The 13,733-nt window shown below is 36.3% G+C and overlaps 1 protein-coding gene across 1 annotated transcript in view; it reads right to left on the bottom strand.

The window, feature by feature from the left end:
* The window catches only part of LOC149795618 (nuclear pore complex protein Nup107-like), a 110,600-nt gene that overhangs the window by 18,146 nt on the left and 78,721 nt on the right, over window positions 1-13,733 (bottom strand). Inside the window, exons 17-21 of the mRNA XM_089965447.1 lie at window positions 11,656-11,725; window positions 7,785-7,912; window positions 3,563-3,698; window positions 2,305-2,471; window positions 511-613 (exon numbers count right to left, since the gene is read on the bottom strand). Coding sequence (XP_089821573.1) covers window positions 511-613; window positions 2,305-2,471; window positions 3,563-3,698; window positions 7,785-7,912; window positions 11,656-11,725 — 604 coding nt within the window. The remainder of the gene's footprint in view (window positions 1-510; window positions 614-2,304; window positions 2,472-3,562; window positions 3,699-7,784; window positions 7,913-11,655; window positions 11,726-13,733) is intronic.

The following is a 13,733-nucleotide window of genomic DNA, read 5'->3' as shown; positions in this document are numbered from 1 at the left end:
TTTGTCAAGCATTTATGCACTATTACGGAAAGCCAAGTGTTGTGAATGCTTTTAATTCCCCCCAAAATATTATTCTACAACAATTCTGCTTCTCATTTAGAATAAGTTTTTTAAAAAATTAACCCCCCTTTTCTTTTTTTATCTGTGAGCTTAAATAATAAAACTAAAATATAAATTTTAGCATGAAAGAGCTCTTTAAATCATCCACTGCAATTCTGGGACCCTTGCAAGAAATAACTAAGGCACAGTTTTAATGCTGAAGAAAAAGACATTTTTGTGAAGTACAAGCTTTGTAATCATACACTCTGTGTGTAATCTTATAAAAGTGTGTGGATTATTAATGGCTACTTGTTTGTTACTACTCGGTGACAAGCTTTCTTCAAGGTTTTGTATTAATGCATTCTTAATTCCACAAAACAAAAACAAAAACAAGCTGAGATAATTTTTCATGAATTTACAATATTAGTTCTTGACTAATATGGCAGGATGTGCCAGAAGACATTCAATTACCAATAAATGACCGCATCACAGCATTGGTTTGCTTCATGGCCTCTGCTCTCTGGGATTCATCAAACACCAGCCAGTTAATGGCTTCAATCTTCTTGCGGTCTTCCTGTTTCAAAATACAAGTACAATCTAATCAAAATACAAGTACAATCTAATCTGATGTTAAAAGTTAAGCAGAAAAAGCACACAATTCACTTGCATTCCTTCTATATCTATTTTGTGCATGCATTCCATGGATACCTGTTTTATGGAGGCATTCCTCAGATATCTATTTTGTCGATGAATTCTCTGGATACCCATTTTGCAGACTGCATGGTTCCTATAAGCCACACATTTATAGAGTCAACATAAAATGATCCATTTGTGAAGGAGAAATAGAATTCCCTGCTTGATCAGAGGTATATTTACAATGTGATGAAAATTAAATTTTTGGAAAACCACAAAAAGTAATGAAATAAAATACATTTTATCCATGTATATTTTACATCTGCATTTCATTTGTATTTTATCTATCTATTTTGAAGGCTTCATGTACATGTAGAAATGAATGTTTGTTCACAAATTCTTCAGAACTTTTATACTGACACAAAAGTATATATATACACACACAATTGTGGAGATCTGGGTCTGAGTGAGAAAGAAAGTATAATCTATACATGTGTCTGTAAGAAAGAGGAAGGGTTGTGTGTAAAAAAAATGTTGACTTTGTGCTTTAATGGCATCTGTAACAAAGATATTTTCATGCTGAGAAAATAGGAGCCACATGCCTTTCCAAGAAAACACAGAGGTAGCAGACTCAGGTTGGCCTGAGTATCAAACCCACATCCCATGCATTTTGAGTTTGATGCTCAACTAACTGAGCTGCTGCAGCTCCCAGTGGGGGAGGGGGACATTAGGGGTAAATACAAACTGCCAATGGGGGGACAATAGAGGTAAATACACTTTCCCAGTGGGGGGACATTTGGGGTAAAAAGATACTGCCAGTGGGGGGGGGGACATTAAAAATAAATACACACTCGCAGTGGGGGACATTTGAGGTAAACACACACTCCCAATCGGGGGACATTAGAGGTAAATACACACTCCCAGTGGGGGGCATTAGAGGCAAATACACACTCTCAGTGGGGGGGACATCAAGAGTAAATACACATTCCCAGTGAGGGACATTAGAGGTAAATACACACACCCAGTAGGGGGACATTAGGGGTAAATACACACTTCCTGTGTGGGGACATTAGGGGTAAATACACACTCCCTGGGGAGGGAGTGATAATAGAGGTAAATCAACACTCCTGGTGGGGGCACAATAGAGGTAAATACAAATTCCCAATTGGGGGACATTAGCAGTAAATACACACTTCCAGTGGGGGTACATTTGGGGTAAATACACATGGGGGCAGGGGCATTGGGGGAAAATAGACATGCCCAGTTGGGGACATTAGAGGAAAATAGACACTCCTAATCGGGTGACATTATGGGTAAATGCACTCTCAATGGAGGACATTAGGAGTAAAAACACACTTCCAGTGGGGGGACATTAGGGGAAAATACACACTCCCAGTTGGGGGACATTAACGACATTAGAGGTAAATACACAGGTTGATACTTATGCACTTGTAAATATGTAATACATAATAAGAGCTTCTAGCTAGATTGGTGTATGTAAGCATAATGGATTCACCCTCATTGACGACATTATTATTATTATATTTTAACTATGCATATGAACTGGGGTACATCATACAAGCTATTTTGGTGCTAAACTGCTAATACTGAGCATGTATAACATAAGCTGACCTCTGTCACTGTTGTGACTTCTTGCTGTTGGTACGACAGGCTTCTGAAGTTTATGTCTGAGTGACTGCGAATGTTCTCCACTACTGTCTTTGTTATGAGGGGGATATCCAGACCTGCTTTCTCTGCCAAAGAAAGACACTGTTGCTGCTCCTCCCTGTCTGTGATACCTATGGAGGATAATGATGATCATGCATGAATGGTCACTTTAGGTTACATTTATAATGCCAGTTGAATAATTTCTATATAATGCAAGCCTTGGCAAGCAAAACATGGAAGTTATTCAATGACTTCAGAGTTCAAATATTTTTATATGCAACAAAGCAACGAGTGAACAATGCTGTTGATTTGTTTTTAAATTGGTAAATGTTCTGTCATGAGACTCAAATTATATTTGGTCGCCTCAGCTGTCAAGCTTTTATATTTCTCATAATGTCATGATTCCACACAAGCTCACATAAAAAAATGTGAAATATAACATTATACAGCAATACGATGTTTTGAAGTCGAAAAATGCAAGATGATCAGTGTCAAACAAGCACTTGGATGCATCATATAACATTCATCACTGTGACCAGAACTGTTTTTGTTACAGTAAATGAATTTTTGAGGGGAAAATTAAATGACAAGAAGTTTTTTTAAAACTGCACAGAAAATATTACATTGAATATCTGAGACTATGCTGTATTTGGTGTCACTATCCCAATACTCTCTGAAGACCAGGACTGTTATGATCCCTATACTCTCTGAAGACCAGGATTGTTATTATCCCTATACTCTCTGATGACCAAGATTGTTATTTTATCCCTACACCCTTTGAAGACCAGAATTTTTATCATCCCTATACTCTTTAAAGACAAGGATTATGTTATCCTGCCTATCTATGCCTTATGTTACTCCTCACACACCATATAAGATAATCACTTCAAACTTTTGGCTATAATTGTGGAAGGTCTATAGATATGTATGATTGTTTCAAAATTCTGATTCATTCTTTAGGGTGGAGTTTTAGGCAGGAACGCTTACATAAATGTAATGGGGTTTGAGGAAACTGGTATAACTGCATAGATGTATAATTGGGTTTGAGGAGAACGTGGTAGAACTGCATAGATGTATAATGGGGTTGGAAGAAAATGTGGTATAACTGCATAGATGTATAATAGGGTTGGAATAAAATATGCTATAACATTGCACTGGTGCAGAATTAGCACAAAAAAAACTAAAGATCCAATTTGTAATCATCATGAGCATTGAGATTTACCTTCTAGAAACTTGGCATACCAGTACACCTGGGCTTCTGATGGCAAGTGAGAGACATAATGAGCCACAAGCTGGTGATGTTTCTCAGTAATTAGATTCTCTATATAGGCCTCTATAATGGCATTGGTCAACTCCTCCTGTAAAATGACACAGTTCATAATTTAGCTGATGTTGGAAAATGTGCAAAACTAGATTGAAAATAAATTTAACAAGCAGTGTTCCTTATCCATGTCCTGCAACTCAGTTTAATGCACCAGGCATTGCACAAATATTGAAAGAGATAACAATCTAATACACCAAAATCAAATATCTCAAATAAAAAGTGTTAAACAATTTTGTGATTACACTTTAACATTTGACAGTGATGATTCTTTCAAAAGATACCAAGCACAGTATAACACAATATTTTGGCAATATCAATTAAATTAGCAGTATGGTGTTTAATATCTTATTGGCATTTAATGTATTAAAACATATACAGCTTTTAATTTTTAAATTACAATTTGAAAGCTGGTATCTCAATGTTCTGTACTGCTGCCAATTTAGCAGACTTCTAAGTTGAATACACAGATGTAAAACAATTTAACATTCTCTGTAAAAGAATTAGCATTCCTCCTTATCACCATTGGGCACCAGTAGAAAAACATTCCTCCTTATCATTGGACATCAGGGTAAAAGACAAATCAGCATTATTTATGGTATGAAAGTGCTTTATGGTCTCTGATAACAATGGAATAAGCAAATAAGGAGAGAAGCCACACTGGGGATACAAGTGAGGAGAGAAGCCACACTGGGGATACAAGTGAGGAGAGAAGCCACACTGGGGATACAAGATTGAATGCAGTAATTTGGGAATATGAGACGAAGAAATCAAATAAGTTTTATAATACGATAGCAACACATTAAGAAAATAATGGACAAGATAGAAACAGTCTGAAAGAAGAAGGAATCCCAAATTTTACTATGATGTCATTGCTGGCATTCAAACAATCAAAAACTATAGACTCTTTTGAGAAAGTAAAGGACTTGGTTCTTATCCATTTAGGCCTTTGATTCTGATAGTAAACAAAATCATTCTTGCCTGCAAGTGAAGAAAATCATTTTATGTTTTAGAACTAAATATTTACTGCTAATGACACTTTGAAATTTATTTCCATGATTTTCCAAAACCAGTTTTGAGAAATTCAATTATAATTGAATTGAGAATTTTAAGACAAAATGATGGGTAAGACCAGTGAAAACCAAATGTTTTCTCTGACTGGGAACAGAGGTCCAGTCCAGTACAGCCCATAGGCTTAAATGATGGATAACAAGCTTGAACCAATCTAAATCTTACATGGTAATCATTTTGGGATCAAACAGAACATTTACTACACAGTCTCTTTTCAACTCCTTATGAGACATAAAAAGTTATTTGAGAAAATAATTTTAGGCAAACTAGGATATGACTAAGATTAAAAGATCAAGATAAAATTTCAGATTAAAAAGATAGGTGGTGATGGTATATTTTTTATTGTTGACTGATGTTATAATGAATATAGGTAGCACGATATCACTGAAAAATTGTTACAACTACGATGAAAATCCAAATCACACACTCACACATTTTCACATGAAATGTTTAAGTAATCCAAATGCCCTGGCATATATATTTTAAAACAACTGCCTTCCTGGTCGGGGGGGGCCTGAGTGGTCGAGTGGTCTAAAGCGCTCACTGTTACAGATCACTGCCATCTGACCTCTGTCTGCGTGGGTTCGAGTCTCTGATTTGGCCATTGTGGGTACGTGAAAAAGCTTGCCAGTAGCTTCTCATGGGTTAGTGGTTCTTTCTGGGCGTTTCCCAGGTTCTTCCTCCACCATTTACAGTGGTCACCATGTATAGTCTATCTTGTGCTGAAAAATGACATTAAACCCTACAACAACAACAGCCTTCCCAGGGTACCATGTATGTTCAAATAATGCATAGCGATGTCTAGCACTGGGGCATCATGCTGCAGACATGTAGCACGATGTCCCACCCAGTCACATTATCCTGACACCAGGCCGACCAGTCCTAACACTAACCTCTTAATGCTGAGCACCAAAGTGAGGCAGCTGCAAGTACCATTTTTATAAGTCTTCAGTATGACTTGGCCGGGGTTCGAACACATAACCTCCCGCATCTGAGGCAGATGTTCTATCCACTAGGCCATTGGAGTGATCTCATATGAAAATAATTTTAAAAAAATATAAATTTTATCTGTTGGTGACTACTCCATGTTAAAATGCCTTCCCTGAACCTGAAGTATGTTTTACTGGAACAGCTTAAAGCAATGAAATCTGTCTATTTTGTTTAAGAGTCTGATGTGATCCCAGCCTTTTTGACCCCAGTTACCTTGACTTCTGAGCTTTTGCACCTGAAATTGATAGGGTTCTTCCTAACCCAATGGGAAAACATGTACAAAGTTTGCTTACTGTAGATGGTGAACAACTTTTGTTATTGTTCTGAAACAAGATATGCAACAGACATGGAGACAGATGAAGATCAAAATACATAATGCTTAATCATATGGTAGCTGAATAAATGATATTGACATGAGTAGTAATTCATGCTATTAAAGACTTTATGTCACGAAAGTGCCTGAATTAAATATTCTTTACAATTTCATAAGGCTGAAACATTTTGATTTACAGTATTTTAGGACTCTATTCTACAATCCAGTAAAAACAAGGTTTGGTAGTGAGCAAGATCCCTGCTTCTTCTGTTGCAAAAGTAAAATTTTTAAGCAATGTTAAATAAACCACAAATGTATGTCAATGTGACATGACACCTTTATTCAAAAAAGCTCCCAATACAAGTTTGCTGACCACATGTAAGAAGTTCAGATTCAATTTGAACTGCAAGTGGTTACAAAAATGTTAAGCAAATAAAATAAAAAATTTCATATTAAATGTCATGCCAGTTTTTTCTTCTTCAAAGAATGTCCATTATATCAGAACATTTTGATGTAAAACACAATCTGATACAGAGTTGTTTCTTCATTAACAACACAGGAAATTCATAACAGTGACTGGATAGCAACATAGGAAATTCATAACAGTGACTGGGATGTAACATAGGAAATTCATAACAGTGACTGGATTGCAACATAGGAAATTCGTTAACAGTGACTGGATGGCAACATAGGAAATTCATAACAATGACTGGATGGCAACATAGGAAATTTATAACAGTGACTGGATAAGCCCAACAAATTCGTGTATTTCAAACCATGCTCAAAACTTCACAATCTATTCCCCATAAATGAAACTCCCCAATTCTCATTGTAATTATCGTTACCTTCATAGCTTGATGTGTAATTACTGTTACCTTCATAGCTTGATGTGTAATTATTGTTACCTTCATAGCTGGATGTGTGTGTAATTATTGTTACCTTCATAGCTGGATGTGTGTGTAATTATTGTTACCTTCATAGCTTGATGTGTGTGTAATTATTGTTACCTTCATAGTTTGATGTGTGTAATTATTGTTACCTTCATAGCTTGATGTGTAATTAGTTACCTTCATAGCTTGATGTGTAATTATTGTTACCTTCACAGCTTGATGTGTGTAATTATTGTTACCTTCATAGCTTGATGTGTGTAATTACTGTTACCTTCATACCTTGATGTGTAATTACTGTTACCTTCATAGCTTGATGTGTGTAATTACTGTTACCTTCATAGCTTGATGTAATTACTGTTACCTTCATACCTTGATGTGTGTAATTACTGTTACCTTCATACCTTGGTGTAATTACTGTTACCTTCATAGTTTGATGTGTAATTACTGTTACCTTCATACCTTGATGTGTAATTACTGTTACCTTCATAGCTTGATGTGTGTAATTATTATTACCTTCATAGTTTGATGTGTATGTAATTACTGTTACCTTCATAGCCTGATGTGTGTGTAATTATTGTTACCTTCATAGCTTGATGTGTAATTATTGTTACCTTCATAGCCTGATGTGTAATTATTGTTACCTTCATAGCTTGATATGTGTGTAATTATTGTTACCTTCATAGCTTGATATGTAATTATTGTTACCTTCATAGCTTGATGTGTAATTATTGTTACCTTCATAGCTTGATGTGTAATTATTGTTACCTTCATAGCTTTATGTGTAATTATTGTTACTTTCATAGCTTGATGTGTGTGTAATTATTGTTACCTTCATAGCTTTATATGTAATTATTGTTACCTTCATAGCTTGATGTGTGGCCCTGAAGAAAAGGACCAGATGGACCATAAATCGGAGAAGATGCATTGGCACTCTCATGTTGTCATGCTTGCCCTGCCTTACCCACTCATACATCAGCTCTACCAAACCTGGTGGAATGAGATTTGTAAATGTTATCAATGTAACCAAATGATAGATCTGAAATCTTGCAGAGTCATATGTAATATTTTGTTATTAAATTACTGAGAAACAATGCAATCAGATTTAGGCCACTACAGCTAAGGACATATAATATTGAATAAGACACAAAATGAATTACAAAAGATCTTGCATTTTCACGTCTGGGAGACTGAGCAGTATGGCTGAAAAGCATCAATGTACCGACTGATTTTATTCACTTTTAGATTTCTGAAAGCTACATTTCCATTGGTTCATTCAAAGGTCACCAGAACATGACCCCTAAGTGGTCGCTACCAGATCTTCAAGTAGGGCAGTGGAGATCTGATTTTAATCAGATTGTTCATTCAGTGACCTTGATATTCGACCTTTTGATCCCCAAAATGATTCTTCTGTACTCACTGTGTATATTATTCAAAACCTTTGCTAACAGTATATGGCTAAGAACTGATATTGTATGCAAAAGCCATATTTTTCTCTCAAACACAATGACCATGTCCAACGATTTTTAAAAAAAACATACAAAATGTATATGCTTCTTCCTCACACCAAGTGTAAGCCCACCACAAAGTTTGGTCCAGATCTGTGATGTAGAATTAATGCTACTGTTGAGAAATCATTTTCTTATTTAGATGTGAAAATCAATAGGTTTCTTTCTTGCCCCAAGTGCAAACCATCCCAAAAATCTGGTCCTGGTACTGTTACATACAACTTATTATGCAAAAACCATTTTTCTTCTTTCAATCAGTGACCCTGATCTTTCCTTTTTTTCCACCCCACCCCCGAAAATCAATATGCGTTTTTGTTACCATACATGCAATCCATTCAAGTCTGGTCCTGGTCTGTGATGTTGAACTGAATATATTGTGCAAAAAACATCTTTTTCTCCTTCAATCGGTGACCTTGACAATTGTCCTTTTTACCCTCAAATTGGTAGGATCATTTTGTATGCCATATGCAAGATATCCTCGAAGTTGATCCAGGTATCTAATGTTAGTGGATACCATTTTTTTGGTCTGTGACGGTAACATTGAGCTCTGACCATTTAACCCTGCAATTGATTGATATTTTTCCTAACCCTAAGTAAAAGACATTCATAAACTTTTGTAATTGCAAATGGTGGAAAACTAGAGTTATTGTGGGGAAATGGAATTGTTAACAGTTTGATGTACAACACCATAATATTTTCTGTGTTATAGTAGGCATATAAAATGTCTTTAACTGAAAACCCCATGTTCGTATGAATACACGTTCAGTATGAGTAGTGATAACAAGATTTTCAAAATGGCCACCAAGGTTGCCATGTTAGATATTTGATCCACACCATTTTCATTTAGGACCATCTAAAACAATTCATATTAAGGTGACACTCTACAGTTTTGTATTTTGCATAGGGTTAGATTTGTAAAGATAAAGAATCTAATGTGTGCTTAGATCATGTACAATTTCCACAAGTACAATATCCAAAGAAATGTCAGCCACATTACATCAAAGTGGCATAGAGGTATGCCAACATTCTCTCCATTGCGCATGTTGGAAATGCAAATAACTTCACCTTACTTAAGTCACTCTCTGAAAAGTACATAATAACTGGTTGTTGTTGGGTTTAATGCCATTTTTCAGCACATGACAGGCTAAACATGGTGGACAGTATTAATGGTGAAGGAAGAACCCGGGAAAACCCCGGAAAGAACCACCGACCCACGAGAAGCTACTGGCAAGCTTTCTCACATTGACTGAACCCGAGACTCGAACCCACACAAACAGAGGTGAGATGGCATTGATCCATAACAGAGAGTGCTGTAGACCACTCGGGGCCCCACATAATAACTGGCAATCACCCCCTTAGAGAAAAGCAATGACGTTCATTCAGAAGGATTAGTATTAACATGATTTTCAAGATGGTCACCATGAATGTTTGTATCATTTTCATTTAGGGCCAACCAGAAATCAACAATGAAACTGCATCCACCAAGTTTCATGAATGTTTGTGGGGTATCATTTTCATTTAGGGCCAACCAGAAATCAACAATGAAACTGCATCCACCAAGTTTCATGAATGTTTGTGGGGTATCATTTTCATTTAGGGCCAACCAGAAATCAACAATGAAACTGCATCCACCAAGTTTCATGAATGTTTGTGGGGTATCATTTTCATTTAGGGCCAACCAGAAATCAACAATGAAACTGCATCCACCAAGTTTCATGAATGTTTGTGGGGTATCATTTTCATTTAGGGCCAACCAGAAATCAACAATGAAACTGCATCCACCAAGTTTCATGAATGTTTGTGGGGTATCATTTTCATTTAGGGCCAACCAGAAATCAACAATGAAACTGCATCCACCAAGTTTCATGAATGTTTGTGGGGTATCATTTTCATTTAGGGCCAACCAGAAATCAACAATGAAACTGCATCCACCAAGTTTCATGAATGTTTGTGGGGTATCATTTTCATTTAGGGCCAACCAGAAATCAACAATGAAACTGCATCCACCAAGTTTCATGAATGTTTGTGGGGTATCATTTTCATTTAGGGCCAACCAGAAATCAACAATGAAACTGCATCCACCAAGTTTCATGAATGTTTGTGGGGTATCATTTTCATTTAGGGCCAACCAGAAATCAACAATGAAACTGCATCCACCAAGTTTCATGAATGTTTGTGGGGTATCATTTTCATTTAGGGCCAACCAGAAATCAACAATGAAACTGCATCCACCAAGTTTCATGAATGTTTGTGGGGTATCATTTTCATTTAGGGCCAACCAGAAATCAACAATGAAACTGCATCCACCAAGTTTCATGAATGTTTGTGGGGTATCATTTTCATTTAGGGCCAACCAGAAATCAACAATGAAACTGCATCCACCAAGTTTCATGAATGTTTGTGGGGTATCATTTTCATTTAGGGCCAACCAGAAATCAACAATGAAACTGCATCCACCAAGTTTCATGAATGTTTGTGGGGTATCATTTTCATTTAGGGCCAACCAGAAATCAACAATGAAACTGCATCTACCAAGTTTCATGAATGTTTGTGGGGTATCATTTTCATTTAGGGCCAACCAGAAATCAACAATGAAACTGCATCCACCAAGTTTCATGAATGTTTGTGGGGTATCATTTTCATTTAGGGCCAACCAGAAATCAACAATGAAACTGTATCCACCAAGTTTCATGAATGTTTGTGGGGTATCATTTTCATTTAGGGCCAACCAGAAATCAACAATGAAACTGCATCCACCAAGTTTCATGAATGTTTGTGGGGTATCATTTTCATTTAGGGCCAACCAGAAATCAACAATGAAACTGCATCCACCAAGTTTCATGAATGTTTGTGGGGTATCATTTTCATTTAGGGCCAACCAGAAATCAACAATGAAACTGCATCCACCAAGTTTCATGAATGTTTGTGGGGTATCATTTTCATTTAGGGCCAACCAGAAATCAACAATGAAACTGCATCCACCAAGTTTCATGACTTCTCTAAATAGCAGGTGAGAAGTAGTGATAACAACCATAAAAAGATGGACAACAGATAAGCCCCTTTTTTTATTTGAATTGCAGAGCTAAAAACTGTTGTGCTAGATGCATTGACAAGATGAAGTGTGATGGAAGGAAGAATGGACCAACAGACAGATGGATAGACAAGACAAATCCTATGTTTCCCTATTTTTATAGAGGACTGGGTACAAAAGGAGACATAACTTACGATGAGTGTCACCCAGGATAAGATATTTCTGTATTACATGGTACCATGCATGAGCCTCTTCTCTTATATTCTGAAAACAGAAAAGACGATAATTTATAAAACGAGCACTTGTATGTTACAATGCAAAGGTATCAACATTACCTGGAAATGTATGTTACAATGCAAAGGTATCAACATTACCTGGAAATGTATGTTACAATGCAAAGGTATCAACATTACCTGGAAATGTATGTTACAATGCAAAGGTATCAACATTACCTGGAAATGTATGTTACAATGCAAAGGTATCAACATTACCTGGAAATGTATGTTACAATGCAAAGGTATCAACATTACCTGGAAATGTATGTTACAATACAAAGGTATCAACATTACCTGGAAATGTATGTTACAATGCAAAGGTATCAACTTTACCCGGAAATGTGATGAAAATATAAATCAAAGCACTAAGAAATTAATACAGATATATGAAAAGGAAACTTATTATGTGTTTTGATTAATCAGTTAAAATCTATTACACTAGTAATTGTATTAAATGTTCGGTTCAGAGAACAATTGTGTGACAGCAAAAATGCACTCTGTATCAATAAATACTAATGGGATAACGATTTGATTAAAGGACATAACTGTTCATATTGCAAAACATCACTGGCTTTAAAAATTCTTCATGACACTTATGGATCACTGGATCAATTCAAATGCTGTTTGGATATTTTTGCTAACTTAGCATGCTGCAGAAAATTAAGGATAGCATTCACAAAGTTTTCCCCAGGTTTAATTAATATTCCAAATTGTCATTTTGTGCAGTAATTACCATTTCACATATCTAATTAGTATTTGTGTACCTGGAACACATCTGCATGTGATTCTATTTTAAATAAATCTCATGTATAATATTTCTAACCCAACTTCTGATATACCTTTTGTATGGCTTCCTATACAAATACACTGCAGAGAATTAGCTAGTAAAAATTTCCACCAAAAGGATGTACCAAGGACTTGCTGTTCAGCACACACTGAGGACAAAGTGGACTTGCTGTTCAGCACACACAGAGGACCCAGCAAGTTTGTTGCTATGTTACATGACATCACAGCAAGTTTGTTATGATGCAACAGTGCACAAACACAAGTCACATTTTATCTCTTTTAATTTTGTAAAAAGCAATATTTCTGCAATGTATAATTTAATAAAAATGGTATGCAATAAATTTATTATTTAACAAACAGGTATGTATTTTTTTCCATCTCACTCACAATATCCAAGAGTAAAAACACAATAACCTATAATTAAAACAGGCCTAAGACAGTCTAAGAGTGGTCATCTGTTTGATATTTGTTTGATGGCCAAATGAGCAGATGGCCAATTTGGTTAAATATTAATGAATGGCTTCACAGAGAAAGTCATTTAAAGATTTTGTTTTCCTTCTATCACATTGGCTATAAATTTTACACAAGGTGAAAAGTTTCCATGCAGGAATCTATCAATCAAATGTTAAATTCTGCTGAGAGCTTAGAGAAGTCCTTTAAAGGTTTACTTATTTAAACAAATGAGTCATATCTGATGATTGGTTTGCAACATTTGTATAAAACTCAAAAGGTTCTCATGTGTAAAAGCTCTCTGCCAAGTTTGGATTAAATTGGTCTAGTATTTTTTTCTGAGATCTTGAATAGGGCAATTGTGAAAAATGACACATGACACAAGATCATACCATGTCATAAGCTCCCTTGGCCTTAAGACCAAGTGATACAATAATGCCTCAAGGAAGGTTGTTGTTGTTGTAGGGTATAACGCCATTTTTCAGCACACGATAGGCTATGCATGGCGGCCAGTAATAATGGTGGAGGAAGAACCCGGGAAAACCCTGGAAAGAACTACCAACCCACGAGAAGCTACTGGCAAGCTTTCTCACATACCCACACTAGCCGAATCCGAGACTCGAACCCACGCAGACATAGGTGAGATGGCAGTGATCCATAACGGAGAGTGCTTTAGCCCACTCGGGGCCCCCTCAAGGAAGCTAGCGGAGGTGATAAAATAATGCCAAAAGGTTCCTCCCATCTGCTGACATAAATTATTA

Source organism: Sinohyriopsis cumingii, chromosome 7 (assembly GCF_028554795.1).
Source record: "Sinohyriopsis cumingii isolate HCF-2022 chromosome 7, ASM2855479v2, whole genome shotgun sequence".
In the NCBI taxonomy this organism is placed as follows: Eukaryota; Metazoa; Mollusca; class Bivalvia; order Unionida; family Unionidae; genus Sinohyriopsis; species Sinohyriopsis cumingii.
This window is presented reverse-complemented; position numbering and strand designations above follow the sequence as displayed.